This window comes from Drosophila mojavensis, unplaced genomic scaffold (genome assembly GCF_018153725.1).
Source record: "Drosophila mojavensis isolate 15081-1352.22 unplaced genomic scaffold, ASM1815372v1 contig_19, whole genome shotgun sequence".
Classification (NCBI taxonomy): Eukaryota; Metazoa; Arthropoda; class Insecta; order Diptera; family Drosophilidae; genus Drosophila; species Drosophila mojavensis.
This window is the reverse complement of record NW_025318726.1, coordinates 445078-468448: the sequence shown is the minus strand read 5'-3', so window position 1 is coordinate 468448 and position 23371 is coordinate 445078. Positions and strand designations below refer to the sequence as shown.

The 23371-nt window shown below is 38.5% G+C and overlaps 5 protein-coding genes and 1 long non-coding RNA gene across 8 annotated transcripts; 4 read left to right on the top strand and 2 right to left on the bottom strand.

Moving 5' to 3' along the window:
* Positions 1–74: 74 nt before the first annotated feature.
* On the top strand, positions 75–2454 carry LOC26527613. Its single transcript, XM_015166514.3, has 7 exons — positions 75–418; positions 501–808; positions 862–1415; positions 1471–1617; positions 1674–1784; positions 1853–2010; positions 2072–2454. The coding sequence occupies exons 1-7, from the start codon at positions 214–216 to the stop codon at positions 2359–2361; spliced, it is 1773 nt and encodes a 590-aa protein (XP_015022000.1). The 5' UTR covers positions 75–213; the 3' UTR covers positions 2362–2454.
* A 192-nt stretch (positions 2455–2646) lies between these two features.
* On the top strand, positions 2647–5028 carry LOC26527507. The gene is made up of 7 exons (XM_015166515.3): positions 2647–3041; positions 3094–3401; positions 3469–4031; positions 4086–4232; positions 4297–4407; positions 4466–4623; positions 4680–5028. The coding sequence occupies exons 1-7, from the start codon at positions 2828–2830 to the stop codon at positions 4961–4963; spliced, it is 1785 nt and encodes a 594-aa protein (XP_015022001.1). The 5' UTR covers positions 2647–2827; the 3' UTR covers positions 4964–5028.
* A 213-nt stretch (positions 5029–5241) lies between these two features.
* LOC6572572 lies at positions 5242–7528 on the top strand. The gene is made up of 7 exons (XM_001998643.4): positions 5242–5491; positions 5556–5863; positions 5961–6529; positions 6594–6740; positions 6806–6916; positions 6976–7133; positions 7194–7528. The coding sequence occupies exons 1-7, from the start codon at positions 5275–5277 to the stop codon at positions 7475–7477; spliced, it is 1794 nt and encodes a 597-aa protein (XP_001998679.2). The 5' UTR covers positions 5242–5274; the 3' UTR covers positions 7478–7528.
* A 1832-nt stretch (positions 7529–9360) lies between these two features.
* LOC6572573 lies at positions 9361–12564 on the top strand. Of its 2 annotated transcripts, XM_001998644.4 has the most exons (7): positions 9368–9707; positions 9776–10083; positions 10135–10706; positions 11466–11612; positions 11671–11781; positions 11889–12046; positions 12110–12564. In XM_001998644.4, exons 1-7 carry the CDS (start codon positions 9491–9493, stop codon positions 12397–12399), a joined length of 1803 nt encoding a protein of 600 aa, XP_001998680.1. In that variant the 5' UTR covers positions 9368–9490; the 3' UTR covers positions 12400–12564. The 2 variants fall into 2 exon arrangements, with proteins under 2 accessions (XP_043863664.1, XP_001998680.1); XM_044007729.1 differs by lacking the exons at positions 11671–11781; positions 11889–12046; positions 12110–12564 and having other exon boundaries at positions 9361–9707; positions 11392–11559.
* A 7003-nt stretch (positions 12565–19567) lies between these two features.
* Positions 19568–20882, bottom strand: LOC6572574. Of its 2 annotated transcripts, XR_004363734.2 has the most exons (3): positions 20780–20882; positions 20114–20715; positions 19568–20052 (listed from the first exon to the last, which is right to left on the bottom strand). XR_004363734.2 is itself a non-coding variant. In XM_015166516.3 (2 exons), the coding sequence occupies exon 1, from the start codon at positions 20653–20655 to the stop codon at positions 20194–20196; it is 462 nt and encodes a 153-aa protein (XP_015022002.1). In that variant the 5' UTR covers positions 20656–20745; the 3' UTR covers positions 19568–20052; positions 20114–20193. The 2 variants fall into 2 exon arrangements, 1 of the variants encoding a protein (XP_015022002.1); XM_015166516.3 differs by lacking the exon at positions 20780–20882 and having other exon boundaries at positions 20114–20745.
* A 477-nt stretch (positions 20883–21359) lies between these two features.
* Positions 21360–22442, bottom strand: LOC6572575. The gene is made up of 3 exons (XR_001449532.3): positions 22058–22442; positions 21585–21994; positions 21360–21527 (listed from the first exon to the last, which is right to left on the bottom strand). It is a non-coding gene; the product is annotated as an uncharacterized LOC6572575 (long non-coding RNA).
* Positions 22443–23371: the final 929 nt, after the last annotated feature.

Here is a 23371-nt window from a genome sequence, read left to right as displayed (position 1 = left end):
CGATGAGGCTACAGTCCTTGCTTGGCTGAGAATTTGCTTTCAAACTTATGCCAGCTTTCGACTACACGAAAACAAATCATTCAAATACAATCGCGACGCACATAACAACAACAACAACAGCAAACTCCAAAAAAACACATATATTCATATGAATAAATACATACATAAGTAAATACATATCTACCAATCATATAAAATACATACCACTCCAAAATGCCTTGCTATAAGCGGAACAGACCACCATCAAAGCGCCAGTTGCGCGACAAGAAGCGGACTGTGGTGAAGCCGGTGCGTCCTCGAGACCCCAACGTGCACGGACTCTTAAGCTACTCGCACGCAGCCCAGCATCTAATATTTGATGAGAATTGGACGCCCAGCTCGATCACCGAGCAATATACATTCATCAATAGTCTGCTGAGTAAGCGAATATAAAATACATTATATACATATCCAGAGCTGATTAACTGAATCAAATAAATCAAATATATTCCATGTTCCAGCTTCTCGGCTCATCTACAACAAACATGAGAAGGAGACCCTTGTGAGTCGTCTGCATCAGACGAGCGAGCGCTTGAAGGAGGAATGCATGAATGGGCGCCTCAAGCTGCAGAAGATATCGGTCGGCAACAATGCCCACGAGATACGCAACATGCTGAACAATCACAGCAGCCTGCAGCGTCTCTATCAGAGAATGCCCATTCACCTGGTCGCGGACAACATCAATCAGAGCACATTTGTCATGCGCAAGGAGCGAGATCGTCTGCAGGCTCGCTTGGAGCAGCTGAAGCAGAAGCTGAATGACTTACTGGTAAGTGGCTAACCCTGAATCATTGGGAAATATTGATGCAAGTTCTTAAATAGATAGAGCGTTCTATTGTGGAAAACCGCATCAAATATGAGAATGAGTTTGTATTGGAAGAGGAACTCGTGTCTCGCATGTTGCTGAAGAAAATCGAAAACTCGACTGTGAGGTTCAGGGCGATCAAAACGATCAACACAACATATAAGAAAATGGTGCAAGTCCTGCTGCAGGACGAGATATTCTATGAGCCCATCTTGAGTTCCCTCGATGATGACATCGCTGAGCAGACGCATATGATCAAGTACATCATTTATTTGGGCCTGCCTGCCATAAGCAACTTTAAAGTGCTCAACAAGGAGTTTCGACGACTGGAGGAAAAGTCGCGAGTGGACTATGCGGCTAAGGTGAAGCTGCTTGCCGATTTGAGGAAGCCGCGGGTTTTCGTTCCGACCAAGGACTTGCAGGATATAGTTGGAGACTCGAGAAAGGATCGCTATTTGCGCGAAACGAAAAGCATGGTGGAACTTAGGAAGGAACTGCAGAGAATTGAGAAAATCATCAAGGAATTAAAGTTCACAACACTTTGCTCGCAAGCCAAAGAGATTTATTTACGGTTCGTTTGTAGAAAAACCATTTGATTAGGCAATTTTAGAAACGTATTTCTGCAGCGCGAAGACTCAGATGGAAAACAATAAGAATCTGACTCAAAAGATTCAGTTTGATCTAATGAGTCGGGAAATGCTCCGTAACAAACTAAAATATTCGGGCGTACTAGAAGGCGTACTGTTGAACAATCTGTCCGAGGAGGAAGTAAAGTGGGTATATGATATATGAGCTATTGAATTTATTTTGAAACATCAACTGTCTATAGTCGCTTGGAATACATTCGTTCACTGAAAGCCACATTGACTTCGGACAAGGCTTTCCAGCAAACTAGTGTAGACCATATAAGAAATCGTGCGAATGCTTATGTAATGCTACGGTAAGGCGGATTCTGAAAATATCAGAGTTGATAATTAAGATAAAATGGAAAATTGTTTTGATTTGCAGCGTTAGTCTTTGGAATCTCGTGGAGATATTGCGGCACATTGATCACAGCCCTTTTATGATTCGACGAGCGTATCCCAACTCATATTTGAAATTGCCGTTCCTCAAGTTTGAGCTATTCGACATGTTTGCGGTCAACCCACCGCTTTACGAGGAAGATGGTTGAGTATATTTACTATTTGCTTCTGCATCATATTTATAAATTCTTCTACTTACCAATAGTTGATAAGATCATGCATTTACTTAAGCGTAAGCTCTACAAGCTGATGAAGGGCTACGAGAAGCTTGCCGAGGCGAATAACCGCGAGCCAATTAGCAGCTTTAGGGAGAAGTACCACAAACGCTTCCTGTCCACTCGCCTATCCTATATGGACACACAGGGCACCGAAGGCGACATGAAGGTGGTCGACTACGATGACGGCAAAGTCTACCTTAGCGTTCCGTCACGAAAACAGATTAAGACTTTGAGCGCCAAGGTGGTAGAGGAAGCCAAAGCTCATGAAGAGCTTTAGGATATTCCCTGCTTTTCTAATTTCACAGATTGATATTATTAGATTGATATTAGATTCTAATTCAATTTAACTATAAACGAATCTTACACTAAATTGTTGGCTTTATTATTTTTTCTATGGTGGTATATTTTATTTGGGGAATGTACAATGCGTTTAATATTAATAAAATAAATAAAAAATTATTTTAAAAATATACACAATATATTTTATATACCTGAATTTATTGAATGACTATAGCAGGCCATGGAAAGGTGCATCAGTTGATGAGTACGTACATTGGAAATTATTTACTTCAACACTGTAAGCATTACACAACAGTTAGGTACACTACAGAAAACACAGAAATACAAATAAAATAAACAATAAAAAAAAAAAAATAAAAAAATAAAAAAAAATAAACATACATATACATATACAAACATAAGGATATATGAATACATATAAGTGATATCGATATCGTATCGACATGCCTTGTTTTCAGCAGGAAAAGAGCCTTGAGTTCTGCTTGAAAAAGAAGAACAGTGGACGAGATGCCTTGACACCCAAGGTGTTGCGGGCTCGTCCCATTCGTTTTCATGGACTCTTTGGCATGGGCTATGCCAGCCAGCACTTGATTGTGGACGAGAAATGGACTCCTCAATCCCTGACCGATCAATTCAGTGGCATGACTGGGCTGCTAAGTAAGTAATCTGTCTAGCTATAGCCAGAGTCTGATTGGAAGTATTGCTCTAGCTCGTCGCATCATCTACAAGCATCATGAGAAGAAGGCCAATCGATTGCGTCTCCTTAAGCTGAGCAAGCGTTTGAAAGCCGAATGCTTTGATGGGCACATCAAGCTGAAGAACATCTCATCCGGCAACAATCTGCATACGATACGCAACTATCTGAATGACCACATTGACATGCAACGCCTCTACCGGCAGATGCCCATACATCTGATTGTGGACAATATCAATCAGCGTACCTTTGTCATGCGCAAGGAGCGAGATCGTCTCGAGTTTCGCTTGGGCCAGCTGAAACATGAATATAAAACTCTATTGGTGAGTGGCATTCCGAGAAAGAGACACATCAAGTGGTATAATTATCTCTATATCTACAAACTTCTAGCGTGAGCGTTGCAATCTGGAGAATCTAATGAAGTATGAGAACTACTATGTATTGGAGGAGGAGACAGCATCTCGTATATTGATGAAGAAAATAGAAAACTCGAATGTCCGCCTGAAGGCCATTCGAAACATAAATACTACATATAAGAAAATGATACAGGTCCTGCTGCAGGATGAGATATTTTATGAGCCCATACTGCGCTCGCTCGATGACGATATGACTGATCAGGCGCTTCTGATACGGCACATACTATACTTGGGGATGCCGGCTATAGCCAAGTTTAAGGACCTCAATCGCGAGTTCCAACTCTTGGAGGAGAAGGCACGACTTAATCTCCAAGATAAGATACAGATGCTAGCGTCGTTGCAACAGCAGCAGCCAAAGTTCGTGAATCAGCGCACTGCGGTGGAGACCAAGGAGATTCCATCAGCAAATCCCAGACGATATGTGCGTCAGACGTACAGCATGGAACGGTTGAAGCTGCAGCTACAGTCCATCGAGAAGACCATTAAGGAACTGAAGCTGGTCACACTCTGCTCGCAGGCCAAGGAGATCTATCCACAGTAAAATATATACCAAATACTATATAAGAGGTACTTTAAGTGTTATTTCCCCAGATTCAAGAGTCAGGTGGAGAGCAATGTGCTGCTGCACCGCAAGATCGAGCACCACACGCAGGCTCTCAATGCGCTCAGGAGTAAGATGAATAGTGCTAGTGTGCTGGAGGGTGTTTTGATTAACAATTTGTCCGAGGAGGAGATCAAGTAAGAGTTGCTATAACGCATATTGAAAATCTTAATTAATGAATCAACATTTATTGCTTGTCAGTCGACTCAATTACATAGATGTTTTAAAAGCTACGTTAAAGAATGACGAGGAATTCGAAAAGTCGAGTGTGGAATATCTAATAGATCAATCACATGTTTACACTATGTTTCGGTAAGAGTTGAATATGTATGCATCTAAGTAGTCTGATTTATATTTGGGAATTTTTCAGATTTAATGTGTGGAATCTTTATGAAATTCTTCGACATGTGGATCGTAATCCAAAAACCTTTCGTACCACTTATCCGAATTCGTATCTAAAATTGCCTCTGCTGAAGTTTGAGATGTTGGAAGCCTTTGCCGTGCCACCCGAGGTTTTTGAAGTCGACGGTAAGTTTTACGAAAGAATTTGTTTTTCTTATACCTAATCTTCTGCTTGGAAACAGTCGAAATTCTTATGAATACACTCAAGCGTAAGGTGTACAAACTGATGAAGGGCTATTCAGACAAAATGCTGCCATCGTTAAAGAAGAGTAAGCAGGAGTATCACGAAAAGTTTTTGGCCACCTTTGAACAACGGGAGGCCTACAATGAAGACGATCAACATATGACAATCGGTGGCGATCTATTGGAAGACACCAAGGTCAATATGAATGTACCGAACCGCAAGCAGATAAAGGCGCAGAGTGCTAGGATAGTGGAAAACGCTATCAGACGGGAAGAATCATAAAGTTCCGATCTCTTTTAAATCATTAATAAACTTCACACGCTTTCCTTACCACTTTGAATAGCAGATTTGATTTGTTTTATTTTTTATTGTTTAGCGAATATGTAGTAGTCCATGAACTTAAATTCTAGTTGAATTTGATATGAGTTTCCCATGTTTTAAGATTTGATTCAATTGTTAGGTACACCTAAAAAACACAATTCAACAAAAAAAAAAAAAAAAAAAAAAAAAAAAAAAAAAAAAAAATTTATAAAAAAAAAAAAAAAAAAAATACATTCACATTAGAAAAAAAAAAAAAATAAATAAATAAAAAAATGGAAAAGAAATCCTCTTCTGAAAGGAGTCGTCATCCTTCACGGCGGCCTAAGCAATCGTTCCGAGATGAGATGGCCCCAAAGCCCGTCCATCCGCGAGCCCTCAGATTCCACGGGCTATTTGGTGAGAAGCTCGTGCGTCAGCACTTCATAGTGGACGATCGATGGACCCCCGACTCGTTATGTAGGCAGTTTTCTGGCATGGCCGATTTGCTGGGTGTGTGAGCAATCCATATATCTATACATTTGTCCCAAGGAGTTAGCTATATTTTCTGCTCTAGCCCGATTTGCGATCTTCAAGCGACACGAGATAAAAGCCAATCGACTGCGGGCCATCCAAGAGAGCAAGCGGCTCAAGTCGCAATGTCGCGATGGTGGCGCCAAGCTGCGGAACATTATCTCAGCTGACAATACGGTTGCCGTTCGGAACCTACTTATCGCCTACAAGGACATGCAGCGTCTATACCAAAAGATGCCCATCCACTTGGTCGCAGACAGCATCAATCAACGCACGTTTGTCCTGCGCAAGGAACGCGATCGGCTCGAGTACCGACTAAGTCAGCTGAAGGTCGATTATCGGAGAAAACTGGTTAGTCAGGGGTTTGCATACATGATAAAAATTAAATGCATATATAATATAATAAAAATATGCATACATTATATGCATTATATTATCTAATTTGCAGAAGCATCGTGCAGTACTGGAAAATCATATAAAATATCAGAATGAGTTCGAGCTGGCGGAGGATGTCAAGTCACGTGAATTTATTAAAAGAGTGGAGAACTCGCAGGTGCGCCTGAAGGCCATCAAGGCCATTAACATAGCATATATGAAAATGGTGCAAGTGCTGTCCAACGATGCCATATACTATGATCCCATACTGCGTTCCCTCAGCGACGACATGGAGGATCAGGCGACATTTATTAACCACATAATCTATCTAGGCACGCCTGCTATAGCCAGGTATAAGGAACTCAATCTGGAGTATCAGCAGCTGGAGGAAAAGTCTCGCAGGAACATACACGATTATCAGAGTAAGTTGGGATTGCTGAAGACCAGCTCTCGCAACACATTGGAGCAATTTAAAAGCAAAAGGACTGTCAGGAAGCTCGATGAAGTGGTAATCCAGCATCATTATGTGCGGGAGACGCACGGCATGTTATTGCTCAAGAATGTAATCAAGGTAATCGAGAAGGTTATCAGGGATCTCAAGTTTGGTACACTGTGCGCCCAAGCCAGTGAAATATATCCTCGGTAAGATCGTTTAGCTCTTTGAGAGAACTTTAAGAGTTCGGTAAGTAAACTTTTGGTTTTGCAGCATGAGGAGCGGCATTGAACGAAATCACAAGCTGTTAGAAGTCGCTGAGTTACAAGAAATAGGTCGATATAACCTTGAGGACAGAAAGACATACGCCTTGGTGTTAAAATGTCTATTAGCCAATAATCTAGGCAGCGAGGAAATCGAGTATGTTCCTTATGGAATTTACGCATTAACTTAAATAATTAACTTATAACTGAAATGTTTAACAGGCGGCTCGAAAAGATTAAGCAGTTGAGAACGGAGTTGGCAGCGGAAGAAAAAATTGAGCAAGACACGTTGAGATATATGAAAGATCGTGGCGATGTGTTCATTATGTTTCGGTATTGTTGTCTAGACATACATAAATATTACATATTTTTTTATCTACAAATATATTCAGGTGGTCCCTTTGGCATCTCTATGAAGTGTTAACCCATGTAGATTGTAATTCCAGAATAATAAGACAGAAGTATCCGAATTCGTATCTCAATTTGCCTCTCCTCAAATTCGAATTGCTTAATATGCATTCTCAACCACCTGATCTCTTCCCCGTAGACAGTTAAGTCGATCAATTCACTCGTTTCATCTCATTTTAAATTCTTTTCCCATCACAAACAGTTGAAGAGATTATGAGTGTGCTCAAGCGCAAGATGTTTAAGCTCACAAAGGCCTACAAATCGGAGATGGAATCGTTCATACCTCTCAGTGTGGAGAAGTATCATTCAGATTATATGGAGACCTGTGATGCAGCTAAGTACTCGTCGGAAGATCAGGAGCAATCGGCTATTCCTAACGATGTATTATTAAATGAGAAGACCCTGTACGATATACCCAGTCGCAAACAGATCAAGGTGCTGAGTGCCAAAGTTATTGATCAAGCAATCAAAATAAGCAATACATAGATTACATATGCCTTTTATTGATCAATAAACCAAAAAACAGCATAAAACAGAGTTTCAAGTCTTCTGATAATTCAAATGTAACCGTCACACATACTATATAGTAATATGTGATATCATCAGAAAGTGGTCAATTATGCTTTGAGTATCCCAATTCTCATTCCAATTCAATTGGATATATTTTATTATAGACTTCATGTATTTTAAATGCTGGAATTTTCTCTCATTGCCTTTAATTATTTAGAAGTTCAGTATTGTACGTAAGTAAGATTTTATCATACAGGTCTTGGGCCCTTTAGGAAGGACAAATTATTGTAAAAATATGTGACAACAAGTAAGAAAGCTATATAGACTGCTCGACCGCGAGATGTCTTGAATCCTTCGGGGGATCAATAATTCTTCGCTTCTTTAATAAATCCGTTGAAAATGAGTATGGGTTGGAATAGCCAGAAATAGAGACAGATTTTGCAGAATTCCTAGTCCTTTAGAGAACTATAGAACAAAAGAACCACTGCTTTCTATGCCATCTAATAATTATAAAGGTTAATGTGCATAACTACAATACTTATTTGGCCGTATTAAGCATACATAATTCTTAAGCAGCATATTGGGGTGAGCCGATTTATATCTGTTCGTATAGCTGTATATCTGTCTGTATATCTGTGTCATTGTATGACTCTCAAAATATCATTTAAATTGTTTATACGCATTCAGAAGTGTTCATTTGGTATTTATATTTAAGTAAAACGACTCTAGAATGCTTGCAAAAGCAGAGAGTGTTCTCATTGGTCACTTGAAGGTCGACTACAACGATCTCCACTTAACGTCGGGCTCAACATTTGAGAGAGACTTAGGGTTTGAGTGAAAGTCGCCTTATATAAAGGGCAGTAGCTGCAGCATTTCTTCAGTCGCTCAGGCCTGTTGGGGGTCAGTCGTGCAGTGCTATAAAGTGAAGTATAGTGTGCTTGTGGATAAAATACGTAGAGGAAATACGTAAAGGAATTATGTATGTAGAGGAAATACGTAGAGGAATAGGTAAAGGAAGTACGTAAAAGAAATACGTATATGGAATTATGTAAAGAAAAAGTGTAATGGAAATAATATGAAGACTAAATACGTAAAGGAAATGCGTAGAGCAAATACGTAATGCAATCATGTACAGAGAATACGTACAGGAAAAAATGTGTACTCAGTTTCAGAATGAATGATTCAATTTCCCTTTTGGATGCATCCATGCAGATGTCTAATAGGTGAGGGAAATATGCAAGGAACTACGTAAGGAAATACGTAAGGAACTACGTAAGGAACTACGTAAGGAACTACGTAAGGAACTACGTAAGGAACTACGTAAAGGAACTACGTAAAGGAAATACTTATATTGATAATCGTAGGATAGGGTGGCGCTCGAAGGAAGTATTCAGGCACTCTCGCCTGTTTACGAGTATTTATAGATGCAAATTTTAAATTTAAATTAAAATGAAATATGACAGTAGCATTATTATTAAATATTTGGCTATTATACTCATGCACTTTGCGAATAAGTATGTTGGTTTTCTGTAATCTCTGTAAATAGTCCACATGAGCGCAAACTACTTCGCTGCTTCAATAGCGAACACCTAAAATTTTGAACATAAAAAGGTTCTCCCATTACACTCTTGGCGCATATCTTTTTACAACCCAAGACTATATAGTAGATAGATAGTAGTATGGATAGTAGACAGATATCTAACCAATTGCAATCTTCTTAAGGCTTAGAGCTGGAACTTTAAAATCAAATGAATTAAATATTAAAGTTTCAAAACATCCTCTAAGAATGAATAAATGAATACTAGATTTATAATATTTTTGTTTCATCAATTTAGGTTGCCAATGGAATTTCCCTCATTACATTTATTCAGATTATGTTAGTTATTGTTCAATTGTTAAATACACTTAATATTTTTTTTTTTAACAACAGAAACTAAACTTTTTCTTTTTTTTAATTTATACTAAAAAAACAACACACACACACTTACTATGCCTTGTTTTAAGCGCGAAAAGAGCTTGACGCACACCACCCGCCGCACCAAGTCGAATGATCGGGATCCTCTGGCGCCGAAGCCCGTGCATCCGCAGGCCTTGCGGTTCCATGGACTCTTCGGCATGTCCTATGTGCGTCAGCACGTGATGGTGGATGATCGTTGGACGCCGGGCTCGTTGACCGAGGAATATAGTGGCATGGCCGATTTGCTAGGCAAGTGAAACAGAGCGATTTCTATGTATGCACTGGATATTACGTATACGGTATACCTCGTCCTTTAGCGCGTCGTGCCGTATTTAAGCGACACGAGACGAAAGCAAATCGCCAGCGCTACTTTTTGGAGAGTAAACGCCTCAAGATACAGTGCCGCGATGGTCGGGTCAAGCTGCAGAATATCCGGGTCGGGGACTGCACCCACAAGATTCGCAATTTACTGGACCGCCACAAGGACATGCAGCGCCTATACCAGAGAATGCCCATAGATCAGGTGGTGGACAACATTAACCAGCGCACATTCGTCATGCGCAAGGAGCGCGATCGCCTGGAGTGCCGACTGGGCCAGCTGAAGAAGGAATACAAGCAAATACTAGTATAAAGGACTATCGATTCAGTGACATCACATTCATATTGCTTTTTGCAGCTGAACCGCGCTGTGCTAGATAATCGCATCAAATACCAGAACGAATATGTGATAGACGAGGAGGTCAAGTCCCGTGATTTCATCAAAAAAATCGAGAACTCGAATGTGCGCCTAAAGGCCGTCAAGGCCATCAATAGCACATACCTGAAGATGATACAGGTGCTCCGGCACGATGCCATATTCTACGAGCCCATACTGCGCTCCCTTAACGGCGACATGGAGGACCAAGCGAATTTCATAAAGCACATACTCTACTTGGGAATTCCGGCCATAGCCAAGTTTAGGGAACTCAATCAGGAGTACCGCCAGCTGGAGGATAAGTCGCGGAAGAACCTGCAGGAGAAGCTGCAAATGATGTCCTCCTTTAAGAGCATTCGACCCGCTAGCCCGCTAGCGTTGACAACGCATGCCAAGCTCAAGGTGGAAATTCCACCCAGCGCCAATCCTAAGCGCTATGTGAGGGAGACGCGCAGCATGGTGGTGCTGAAGCTGGTACTGAAATCCGTCGAGAAGACCATCGAGGAAATCAAGTTTGTGACCCTATGCTCCCAGGCCAGGGAAATATATCCGCGGTAAGCCATACTCTATGTTTGCACGTTTACTAACTTATAAATAAGTTTGGTTTGAGCTCAATCCATATTTACATATTGTATTTACATTGTTAAGTATTGTTCTCTATTCGCCGAGCCCGGGACTTGGGGCCTTTGCTTTGAAACCACAAGGTGTTGTGACAATAGACAATAGGGTACGTTACAGTTTTATGCCAAAGTGGGATTTTGATTAGGTAAAAAATATCTGAATATTTTTTAAGGTAGAAAGCATAAAAATTCTTCGATGTGTTAGGTTTTGAGTGCTGTTTGCACAGGTCGCGGTATTAAGAGCTAGTACGTTTTATCGGCCTATATCTTTAGCTATCTATCCTTCTTTTGCATTTATATGCTGACTTCAAATATGCCGAGAATTTATGAACAATTCACGGGTCTGAGCGAGAATGTAGCTTGCACTAAGTTCACTATTTTACATTTATTTAAACCAAACATCAATGTGACCAAGTTCATATTGAAGCAGGGTAGATGCGGTAATTGGTCCAGTGCTCGTAGCACTGAGAGACTGTGTACTCTTCATCGTTTTCTTGGACATACAATAATCTGTTTTCTAGAAAAATTGCACTCGCTCATTAGTTGATTTTATTTGTCGAGCAGGCGTCTGATACTTTGCTGTAAATTGTAGTTTGACGATTTTTTCTTTTATTTTGAGATTTCCATTTCTGTTTTGGGAGTTTGATAGCAAGAGAGTTAGCAAACAACTTGAGTTGAATCTTTCGCTTGCAGCATGAAGTGCCAGGTGGACAACAATGATAAGCTGCACCGCATTATCGAGTGCGATATGTTGGCCCACGAGATGCTCGAGACCAAGATGAAGTGCGCCAATGTGTTGAAGGGCGTGCTCATGAACAATTTATCCGAGGAGGAAATTAAGTGAGAAAATGCTGCTTAAAATTTGCTTTCCAATTACTTTCAATCCCTGTTTTGATAGCCGCATGGAGCTCTTGAAGGACTTGCGCAAAACTTACGCCGAAGAACTGGAGAAAGAGCAGGAGACGTTAGAGTATTTGAAGAATCGGGGCGATGCATTTGTCATGTTGCGGTAAGCGAGGAGTGTTATATGTATAAATATAGGTCATGTTTCAGAAACTCTTGTTGAAGGAAAGATTTCGCAGCTTTATTTATTTTAATCATTCTTTTCCCACGCAGCGTCAGCATATGGAATATGATTGAGATCCTGCGACACGTGGATCGTCAGCCAAAGCTGCTGCGTACTCAGTATCCGAATTCGTACCTGAAATTGCCGCTTCTGAAATTCGAAATGCTCAATGTTCGCTCTGCGGCGCCAGAGATTTACGAGGAAAACAGTTGAGTATCAGATCGGATAGTCTTCGTATTGTCAGATCATAACAAATTTGATTTCCGCACAGTTGATGTTGTGATGCACGTCCTGAAGCGCAAACTGTATAAGCTGATGAAGGGCTATCTGGTGGAAATGAAACCGGCTCTGATAGCTCGCAACAGGGAGGAATATCACGCCGATTTCTTGGCCAGCCACAACATGTACGAGCAGGTGATCGAGAATGCGCAGCAGATGGAGGCCATTGACGACGATGATCTGCTCGTCGAGAACAAGACGCTGGCCAATGTGCCGTGCCGCCAGCAGATTAAGATGCAGAGCGCCAAGTTCCTGGAGGAGCTGGCCAAGCGCGACGAATAGAGCTCGCACACTTCTCTCGCTATTACGTATTTGTCTAACCAAAATTTTAGGTTTCTAGCCCCATTGGAGATCAGCTGCCCAAAATTTGTAACAGTGGCGCATACACTTTTAGCTTGCAGTGGAATGCAATGAATTTCGTTCATAATAAATAACAACGAAGAGAAAGAGCAAAATCCAAACACACTGAGGGGGAGGTAAATAACTGAATAAATCGTGAGCTGCATTTGGACAATCGTCAGCCAAACAATGGAGGCGCCGAGGCTATGATGATGTCTGCAGAAGTCGCTAGTTAACTTTATATAATTGATCCAAAATTGCTGCAAACAGTCGCCGTGGCTGGGATCTCGTCGCCTCAACTTTGGCTTTTGGCTGCAAAATGCGACGCCCTCCAGTTGGGCTAACAGAAGTCGCCACAATTGTGGCCAGAATTGCCACACAGCGCAATTGTGTGGACAGGCTAGAGTCTTCCCGTTTTATTTATGACCTGTAGATGGGCAGATAGCCATATCGGTTCTTCGTAGTCGAATCTATTGTGTTCCAGTTCAATGACACTTGCCTGCTATAGTTTCAAGCTGAATTCATTCATTTGGCTTTTAGCTTTTAATAGTGGCCATAAATCATTTCCTCTGGATTCGATTCGATAATGCAATTTCCTCTGCATAGAAACGAAACCCCCAAAATCTATTGTGAATACTGAAATAAGACAAAAAATTAGTAACAAAATTTAAATTTAACAACTTTATTAAGACAAAATAAGATAGCTGCGCCATCTAAATAATCATCATCAGCGAGTAGAGACTTAATCGCAGCCCATATCTAAGTAAGAGTCGGGAGTGATCGACTAGAAAACACCCTGTTTTTTATTATTAATATTATTATTTTTTAATTTTATCATAGACTATTTTTTATAGGTTTATTCAGATTATATTTATTCATATTTTGATTGACTAGAAAACACCCTGTTTTTTCTATTGAATTATTATTATTATTGATTGAATATTATAGGTTTATTAAGAAAATATTAATGCATATTTTGAAAACTGAAGAAATGTTAATTTTTAGTTTATGGAAATTATCCTTGACAGAATTACAATGATATGAATATCAATATTGTGTTTCTATCGCTAAGTATCGAATGTTCTTATATTCATCGATAAAAAATGGCTAACTTTGGTCCTAAGCTGTATACTTCCTGCTGAGAGCTGTTTCCAACAAACACTCTTTCAAAACCAGCATACCCTATTACTAGTCCACTTGGAATTCAGATTCAGGGCACAAAAACGGAGCTCGACTTTTGAGCTGTGCACGCTTCAGCTTCAATCTCGTGTGGCGCACTTGTCGCTGTATCTTTTTCCCGTTATTTGTATCTGCGTACACGACATCACGCGAGCTGCGCACATAAGGCTCACAAATGAGGTTATGCAAGTCCGCTTAGACAATCGGCGTGCCAACTTTTACAGCCAGGCCAATGTTTATTCATATACACAGAAATGCCCGATCTCTTGTATTCAGCACGAAATTGTATTTATTTCGTACGGCTCTTATCACCTGTTGCGGTTTTCGATGCTGATTGGCTGGCAGACTGGTGGGTGGGGGGCGTGCTTCCGACCAAAGAAAAGGGGAACAACAAGTGCCAAAAATTAGCTGACGCTTTTTTGCGGTTGCCCTTAAGAGTTAATGTTGTGGCCATTGAATGAAAAAGAAGACTTCAACACAAATTTTTTGCTCCAGTTCATTTCTTTTGTAAGTGCTCAAATTAGGTTGTTGTGTAAATAATACGAATAAATACGGTTGCCGTCATCTAAATAGGTTCGGTTGATACATATCCACTTACATTTCTTTCATTTTAATTTGTATAAAATATGAGTATATGTATACAAATTATATTTGAAAAATTTTTTATTTAAGAAATGAATAATTTTTTTTTTTTTTTTTTTTTTTTTTTTTTTAATATATAATAATATATATATATATATTTTTTTATGATAAGATATGAACAAATTTTTCAGTAAGAAACTAAATTTTAAATAAATATATATTTAAATAAAAATTAATAAGTGTATATTTAGTTATATTTGTATATGAAAAAATGTATTTTTGTTTCAGTGCAAAGCATTTTATTTCTTAAACATAAATTAAAATTAAATTTAAATACAAAATTTTTCAGTATTTTTTTGTGTCAAAAATATAAAATCAAAATAAATTTAAATAAAAAATCCAAAAGTTTTATTTCTTTTCTTTTATTTTATTTATTATTGTTATCATTATTATATTTTTAACATGTATTTATTTTAGCGTCAATGGCTGTATATATAGAGATAAAATTAATAGAAATGAGGGCAGCTGTCAGCTCTGCGTTGCGATTGACCTGTATGCCACACACGCGAATACTCACACACATAAACACACACACACACACGCACGCGCGCACACTATAGACATTAGTGAAAAACTAATTTGTTAAGGCTCGCCCCTAATACGGTTAAGTACACATGCATAATTCAATTAAAAATATATTTATCATTAACATGAGCTCAAATGGTGCATAGTAAATCATATACATATATGTGTGCGGAAATATTGAGTAATGGAAACATATCAATTTGGAACCGCTTCTGAGGTAGGTCTGCTCCCAGTCGAATATGACCCCAGCCAAGCAAAACGAATTGAATATTTGAGTAATGTAAATATACATTTCGATTGTCTGGCAGACCTATTTAACCCGATGCTTTGCACTCTTGGCCCAAAGAGCAGCTGCAGTTGGCAGCTCCTATAGTTAGCTTCTTTTTTGTTTTTTTCCTGGTTTTGCTTCTTTTTGGCTTTTACCATTCGAACGGTTACAACATTTTCCAGAAGCCACAGCCCCACAAAGACCGCAAACGGCTTCGGGTATTGATAATTATGAACCTTCTTGAATGTTGGCGGCAGTTTGTGTTTGAAATAATTCGTGAAGGAGTCGCAGTTTCGTGGCTAAAACAATTGGTAGTCAGTCAACTTAACGCGAACTGCGAAACTGGCCAATTTTATGCTTTTTTCAGCCAGCCGAATCGTGGCCAGCGCTTTTTTCTCTTCTCTCCTTTTCATACAATTTGTAAAACGAAGACGGACAATGGACATTGTACACTGAGATTGGGTATAGAAAAGTGTGGATACTCTGAAACGTATCAATTAGGATATAGAAATGTAGATTGTTAAATATATTTAATCTATATAGATTATACAAAAATGCAATAGATATAGGTGTAGACTGGAGAGAGTTTGATGAAAGAGTGGATGTGAAATGAGATTATGAACTTTGGACGAGTACGAGGATTTTACAAAGGAAGAACAGTCTGGCAGATTCTCACACATACATTTTAATATAATTGCCAATTTGAGGTCTTAAAGAGGCTTTAGATTTTCATGTTGATAGTTAAACCCAAAGTCCCAGAGTAAAATTCTTGAAAAAAAAAAAAAAAAATAATAATAATAATAAAAAATAAAAAAATAAATAATAAATAAAATAATTGAATAAAATAAAATACAAAAATTAAAAATTTTAATAATGATAAATAATTAAAATAAATAAATTAGAGTATTCCTTGGCATATTGGAATTTTCAAAATAATTAAGAGAGTATATTATATATATATATATATATATATATATATTAATTTATTATATATATATATATATATATATATATATATATATATATATATATATATTTTTTTTTTTTTTTTTTTTACAATTTTAAACTGATGCAATTATTTTGGTATTTATTTATTATATTAATATATTATTTGCAATATTGTCATAGTCTCTGTTCGCTTAGGGTATTGAGGTGGATTTACTGCGCGCATGCAGCTCCTAGGAAATTATCTTGTCAATGGCTGCGCTTCAATTGCGGTCCAGTGTTTTACATGGGCTGGGCTGTGCCCATGTGGAGCCCATGTGCACACGGCGGTAGCGGGAGGGGAATGTAAGTGAAGGCAGCTACCAGCTTGAGCTTCCCTTTTGGCGAACAGGCTTCTTTTTGAGGTGTGTTCCTGCTGTTTGCATGCGATACTCGCTGAGCAGCCCATCGCAGCGCATCGCATCGTATTCGTGCAATATTTCTTCTTCATTTGTTGGCATAATTTACATATGGTTATGTAAGCCGAATCCGACTGCGGCATGTTTTATTTAATTGCCAAAATCCAGCAAATGGCCAAATGGAGAAAGATCCGTCAATTGGGCACAGCAAAAAGCTAGCCTAATTCAGCACTCCATGGAGCGATTACTTTGGGATGGGTGCGTATCTGTTGCCCAATTTGTTGGCCATTTCTCGGTCACAGCATGAGAGCAGCGCAATAATTGGTAAACAAATTCTAAATTAACATAAGCCCAATGACGCGTTCAATCGAGCACTTTCCAATTGAGTCAATGCTTTCGACCGTTTAGAGAGAAAGACATGGCACATTGTTATATTTAGTATATTGGCAATAAAAGTTCTATTGATTTTGCTCTCGCACCCATTTCCCTCCGCGAAACCGGCTTTGGGCTCAAAACAAAACTTGACAAACGTTTTTTATTTATTTATTTATTTTTTTTTGCTATAAATAAATCTGTGTCATCAACAAAAGCGGGCCAACAAAAGCCGATTTGAATACATATTCAAGCCATTCATGATTATGCAATTTATAAAATTAAGTGAGAATGTCAGACACGCAAACTGCGTTTTTGTTGTTGTTGTTTTGGATTCTTTCATTTATTTCATAGTTGTTTCACTTCGATTTGGCTAATAAACTCGCTTTAGTTCTATGTAAAAAATTAAACTTTCCCAGCATAAACAAATGATTCAGGCAACGAACTTGGCCGCCAGCATTGGAAAATGTCATGCATAAATATAGTAATAATGTTTTGAGCCCTGCCTAATTAAGTGCGCCTCATAAATATTCAAAATCACTGATTGATCGAGAAGTATTGCAGCTATCGCAGCTCCATCGCAGCCATCGTAGTTCCATTTCGTGTTGGGATGCTATTAAAGCGCAGTCGAGTTTGATTCTAAGCGGTCACTGGATGTTGCAAAATCACTCTCACAATCTTATATTCAGAAATATATATAGATATATATGTAAGTAGGAATTGGCGGCTGTGTGAGCGCCATAACCACTTATTATTTTAATTAAATTTTATGATAAAGACAAAGCCAAACAGCCGCCCAATTGTCAATGGCAAAAGCCAAAACAAATGTGCTTGTTATACCCTGCCTAGCTGATAGTTGTTGCAATGGGTAGATGGATGGATAGAGTGAGAGAAAGAGACTACAGACACGGAAATCAATTAAATTGCTTTGGTCGTAACTCTGATGTCCAAGTAACAAAATCTTTTCCGGTAAAAATAAAAATTGACACAATGAACTTGGCCATGAAAATAATAGTAAATTTTTAAACGCCACTTAGGTCTTTTACAATATTAAACTAAAATAAATCAAAGTACTCCATTGTACTTATAATTTTAATTTATTTATATGGGACTTATTAATTTTAATACAATTTTAGTATACTAAATAGTTGTTTTTTACTACTTTAGTTAAATTATTATAATTTTTTTTAATTAATTTATATTATTATTTTTTTATTAAAAAAGAGTGAAATAAATTGATATTGAAATTGAAAAAAATATTTTTTTCATAAATTTTTGGTATACAAAAGTGTTTTTATAGATTTTATTTATACTAAAATACTCTCTGCTTAATACAATTCATCTCCCTTACAGGGTAGCTTTAGTCGATGGCAGCTCGTCTTTTTGTTGCAATTATGCAATTGTTTAGCTTGGCCCGCGCTGGTTAGCTTCTCGCGTTCTCGACGTCAGCTGCTGCTGCTGCCGCTGGATCTATGCAAATTCTATGTCTTTATGCCGAAGCGAAATAATTATACATACAGCTGTAGTTATCAGCAAATTGAAACAACAGCCGCAACGAGTAGACCTTAGGACCCCCGAAAATCTATCGTCGATTGCAGCAACGCCCACGATTTTGGCCAAGTCAAATGCAAGGCAAAACAATAACAACAACAACAACAACAACGACAACAGCAGCAGCAACAATGTTGTCTCTTGCCCTTCAATAGCAGCGGCAGCTGCTTGGCATTGTTATTGCTGCTATTGTTATTGTTGTTGTTTTTGTTGCTGTTGCTGCTGCTGCTGTTGTGCAGCATGATAATGCAAACATTATGCACTTCATTTCATTTGGATTGAAGATTGAAGTAGCTGTTTTTTCTCTTTTCAATACCTCAATTAACTCATTATGCGCATGCGCAACTTCTGTTTAGCCGAAAATCTTGCAGCTTTGTTTGCCCAAGATGTCTATCACACCAGAAGCTTACACGACCATTTTTTAGCATCTGAGATTTCACATCTCGTGAGCAGGGATAGTCGCTTGTTTCTAGTTAAGAAATCGTGAGTGGCTGGCAAAAACAGTTCCGTTTTAATGTTGCGCTTGAGTTAATTGGTATTGTTATATTAAAACCCAGAAAACTCGTGAAAGCGAACAATATTTACAATATATAGATATTTAAATGAACAAACCTAATGTTAAAGTAGTGCTAAAGCTGCAGAGCTACGTCATATATATATGAGAAGAATGTAAACTTCTTCGGATGATGCTGGAACCAGAACAAATATTAAGAATCAAATGTTGGGAGTGCTCGACTGGAAGATACTCCAGCCATTATTTATTAAGTAAATTCCAGTATACATGACTTTTTTGTCACGTAAAAATTACCTTACCATAATGCTTGCGTTTGCAAAAGGCCAAGTATAAATAATTAGTATTCATTGCAGGCACTTACATATATTAAAATTTCGACTGCAGTGAGTTTTTAAAAACTCCTTTATCTGTAATACATAATTCGCATGCTTTTGCATAGCTTCTGCTTTATGTTTATTTATATTCCACATCATTTTACGTGATATTCTGCTATAGGATTTTAAGAGATATTTCACTTATGTTTTTCGTTCAGTCTAATAAACTTATAAAATCTTTTAAGGTTTTCTTTTTTTTTTTTCAAATATATTATTTAGGCTCGAAATATATTAGGTAGATTCCATTTCTAACAATGAATTAAATATTTTAATCTTTTCAATCGTTTGATTTAAGTTTAAGTTTGATTTAAACGTGATCAACATACAAATAAATTATCTTTAGTTTGCAGATGAACTTAAAATTTATTATATTATTTTAAATAATTGCGTGTGCGATTGTCATATAAGAAAATTTCAGCTGTGCCTAGGCCAGAGGCACCATTCATTCGATATCCACTTCGCTAAGATATTTTGCATCCCAGGCAGCCATGAAATCTCAGACTGCACGCTGTGTGTAAGATATGGTATACTATTAGTAGCCATCTGAGAGTTGCATTGAGCTCGTCTCATAGTTAGGAGTTTGCAATGTAGCTAGAAAATAATGTAAGGGGATTCATGTCAAAATTGACCCGGGACAACGATAGTCTCGATCTTCACGAGAGACATTTGCCCGGTGGCATATATATTCAATATATTCAAACAAATCAGGAACGACCCGATAGTTCAGTTATTGTAAAGGATGCCAGATATTGAATAAATGAAATTCACTGAATTCGAATGACAACGGTATCATGTTGGGCTCTACGCAATTTAAAGGTCCGATTATATCTGCAAATACCATAACATATAAAAACTTTTGTTATTTTCATGAATAAAGGCGAGTATTTACCGTTACTTTACATTGAGGTTTTCCGAAAAAATTTACTTGTTTTCGCTAGTATGTTCAAAGAGGCTATCCAGATAAATCGTTTACGTTTGTAGAGGATTCTCCAATTCCAACGGCTCGTCGATTTGATGAGACATTTGCTTGCCGAACATCGTGCTGTCAGGCCTTGCCATTGGCAGCTGCTTTCCCGGTATGCTCTCTGTCGTATGCTCGCGACTGTGCGGGAGCTGCCTGAGGTGCATTATTTTTGTATCGCAGTTGGCGAAGAGGCGACACCACGCTGAGGGCCAATGGCAGCGGCACGGGGGAACGTGTTCCAGATTGTCGTTAGTCTTTGGCAGCATTCTCAGGCCGGAGTGGCGCATTTGCCTCAGCCTGGCCACATCCTCTATCGCAATAATCAGTGTGAAGATCATCAGCGCACATAATGTGCCCATTACAAGGAAAAAGAGAGCATTCTGCAGCACTGCCTCTATGCAGTTGACAAGCTTCGACCGCAGTCGGCTGCCCCTTGAAGGCTTCGTCTCGTCTTCCCCGCGCTCCATATTGCGAAAACTAAGAACTGCTTAAAATTTTGTTTACATTTATATATGTAAATACATATGCTAAAAAAAAAAAAAATATATGTTTTTTGTAAAAATCTAAAACCAAATACTAAAATTAACAAACCATGCAAAGAAATGGAATGACTTGAAACTCTGAGAGCCTCTGTTGCTTGTTAAACTAGTTTGAGTGCTCGAGTCGAGACTGCTCGACTAGGACATCCTCTGAACCCTGCAAGGAGCTGATATTCCAATAATTCTCGGAATCTAAAAAAACTCATACACATATACATACGCATGTATACATATGCACGCACAATTAGCAGCGACTGCTGCTTTTAGGCAAATAGGGCGTGGAATCAACAATCTATTATTATCGTTAATAGGAAATCTGAGGAATTATCGATAAAGTACAGTATTTATTGTACTGCGTATGGTTAATACGAGCATACATAAAAATTTCAGCCACACTTAGTTCGTCTCCCTGACCAAGAATATATATACTCTACGGGGTCTGCCACACCTACTTCTGTCTGGTGCATACATTTTCCCAAATGTAATACACCCAGCTTTCCCATTTTCAAAGGGCTTTAAAAGAAGGGAAAGCTGTCATTTGACGTGCACCATTGTCACTTTATTCTACAGATTGACAAGCATTGGCAACGCCAGTATTTAACCATATGTAACCCATTAAAAAAAAAAAAGTAATTCACGCAAAGATTTATGTAATTATTTAAGTATTATTTACAGGATGGGATATTATATCATATTTGTATGTGTAGTTAACAATGTGGATAGTGTTTATATATATTTTTTATAAGGGGTAGATTATAGTTATTTGCGGAAGACATCTTTGGATATGAATCGGGATGCAGCTGTAAAATAGTGGGATGGATATAAATTAATTTTCACATGGCATATTCGAGACTCACCTTATTACTGCCACCGAAACAAATTGAAATCTGGGCGTCAAAACACATGTATTTATAATAGCCATTTGAGAGTTGCATGCTGCTTATCTCATAGTTAGGATTTATGTATAGTTATGTATCTTAAGATTTAGGTATTATTTCTGCGTATGCAAGTGATTGCATATTGTTAATATTGACCCGGGACTATGTCTCAATCTTGACGAGAGACATTTGCCCGGTGGCATATATATATAATTGAACTTCAAACTTTATCAGGAGATACCCGACAGTTCGGAACTTTAAGTGACGCCACAGTTGAGGAGGAAGTTGATGTGCTTAATGACAAGTAAGGTGCAGTTGATTAAGCCGATGTTTCTATTGACAGAATGGTATGTGTGTGAGCCTCTATTTTTACGGCTCTTATTTGTAAGCTGAGAGTAATTAGAATTAGCATATATGTATATACCCACATGGCGATTTGAAATTATATTTACCAACTAGCTGATAACCGAAGACCTATTCACCGGCTGAGGATGGCTCGTCCCGGAGCAGTTGGCTCCCGGTTGAACAGGCGGCACCATTCCCGGGGCCAGAGGCAATCGTAGGAGCGCGGTCGGCGCTTGAGTTCCTGCGCCGTCAAACTGTTGAATGCTGAGAAAAACAGCACAAAAATCAGCGCCGACACCGAGAAACAGATGAGAAATATCAGCAGCTCCCGTAGAAAAACCTTGCAAAGCCCGACGAAACTATCGGGCTCCTCGTCGCCATTGGAACTTCGTTTCAGATTATTCAGCACTGCCATTCCAAATAAAAAAAAAACAAAAAAAAAGTACAAAACTAGTTATTAGCAAAAATTTGATATAAAATAATTCCGAAGCCGAAATAATGAAAACAACTTTGAGTTGAAAATTCCAAAGAAAGAAAGAAACTAAAAATTTTCCACGTCGTATTTAGAATATTATATTTTCAAATGGAATGGGAAAAAATAGTAAAATTTTGTTGGTTACTCATAAAATTTATTTTCTACTAAAATTTGGAAGCCGAAATGTGATGTTAGCTGCTCAATGTGAGCATCTAAAATAACTGAAATATGTTTGCCTCTAGCTTAGGTACCAAATCGTTTGCCGATGAAATCCAGGGCCTACTGTCGTTCGTACATTTTCCCAACTTTCCCTAGCAGCTAGGTGTTGACCGAATCTCCAGCTCAATTTGGTGTAATTGAAGGCCTTTAACGGCATTTTAGCGATCTATTAGACTGGCGTTTGATGTGATTGAATTATTGGACACTTAAATGGGCGTCTCGAGCCCAACTTGCAGATGTCCAATGCCCCCTCTGGCGTGGAAAAGCGTGAAAAACCTTTTTCTTGTTGCCCATTTAGCAGCACTCTCAACACTTCTGCTCCTGACCGTCCCCACCAATGTCCCCTCCACAATTCGAAGACTTCACATATCGTATTATTGCTGCTAATGAAGATGTTGCCCCATGGGACGAGAGCTCTGGCGTTTTATTAGTCCGGAAGTGTTATACTACATGTTGGAATCTGCACATCTCCGACAGTTCAGTGCGATGGGCACTGATAGATGAAGCATGTTAGGGGTAATTGGAGTTTAATTTGATTAAAGCATTGCTGCTTACGTAATGCCCGTTATTTAACAGTTATTTTGAAGGTATCTTTGAGGCCATCGAGATGCAGGCGATAATGAAGCCTTGCAGTAGTCGTAGAGGAGCCATACTTTGGATATGAAATGGTATGTAATGTATTTGTATCTGTATCTCTGTATCTGCATCTCTGTATCTGTATATCTGT

Bases quoted from the DNA above. Each gene is read 5' to 3' on its own strand.
- LOC26527613 (XM_015166514.3), top strand. From the start codon at position 214: ATGCCTTGCTATAAGCGGAACAGACCACCATCAAAGCGCCAGTTGCGC. The intron at 809-861 runs GTAAGTGGCTAA...GTTCTTAAATAG, and splicing joins AGAAGCTGAATGACTTACTG to ATAGAGCGTTCTATTGTGGA. The intron at 1,785-1,852 runs GTAAGGCGGATT...TTTGATTTGCAG, and splicing joins AATGCTTATGTAATGCTACG to CGTTAGTCTTTGGAATCTCG.
- LOC26527507 (XM_015166515.3), top strand. From the start codon at position 2,828: ATGCCTTGTTTTCAGCAGGAAAAGAGCCTTGAGTTCTGCTTGAAAAAG. The intron at 4,032-4,085 runs GTAAAATATATA...TTATTTCCCCAG, and splicing joins GCCAAGGAGATCTATCCACA to ATTCAAGAGTCAGGTGGAGA. The intron at 4,233-4,296 runs GTAAGAGTTGCT...ATTGCTTGTCAG, and splicing joins TTGTCCGAGGAGGAGATCAA to TCGACTCAATTACATAGATG.
- LOC6572572 (XM_001998643.4), top strand. From the start codon at position 5,275: ATGGAAAAGAAATCCTCTTCTGAAAGGAGTCGTCATCCTTCACGGCGG. The intron at 5,864-5,960 runs GTTAGTCAGGGG...TCTAATTTGCAG, and splicing joins TCGATTATCGGAGAAAACTG to AAGCATCGTGCAGTACTGGA. The intron at 6,917-6,975 runs GTATTGTTGTCT...AAATATATTCAG, and splicing joins GATGTGTTCATTATGTTTCG to GTGGTCCCTTTGGCATCTCT.
- LOC6572573 (XM_001998644.4), top strand. From the start codon at position 9,491: ATGCCTTGTTTTAAGCGCGAAAAGAGCTTGACGCACACCACCCGCCGC. The intron at 10,707-11,465 runs GTAAGCCATACT...TTTCGCTTGCAG, and splicing joins GCCAGGGAAATATATCCGCG to CATGAAGTGCCAGGTGGACA. The intron at 11,613-11,670 runs GTGAGAAAATGC...CTGTTTTGATAG, and splicing joins TTATCCGAGGAGGAAATTAA to CCGCATGGAGCTCTTGAAGG.
- LOC6572574 (XM_015166516.3), bottom strand. From the start codon at position 20,655: ATGGAGCGCGGGGAAGACGAGACGAAGCCTTCAAGGGGCAGCCGACTG.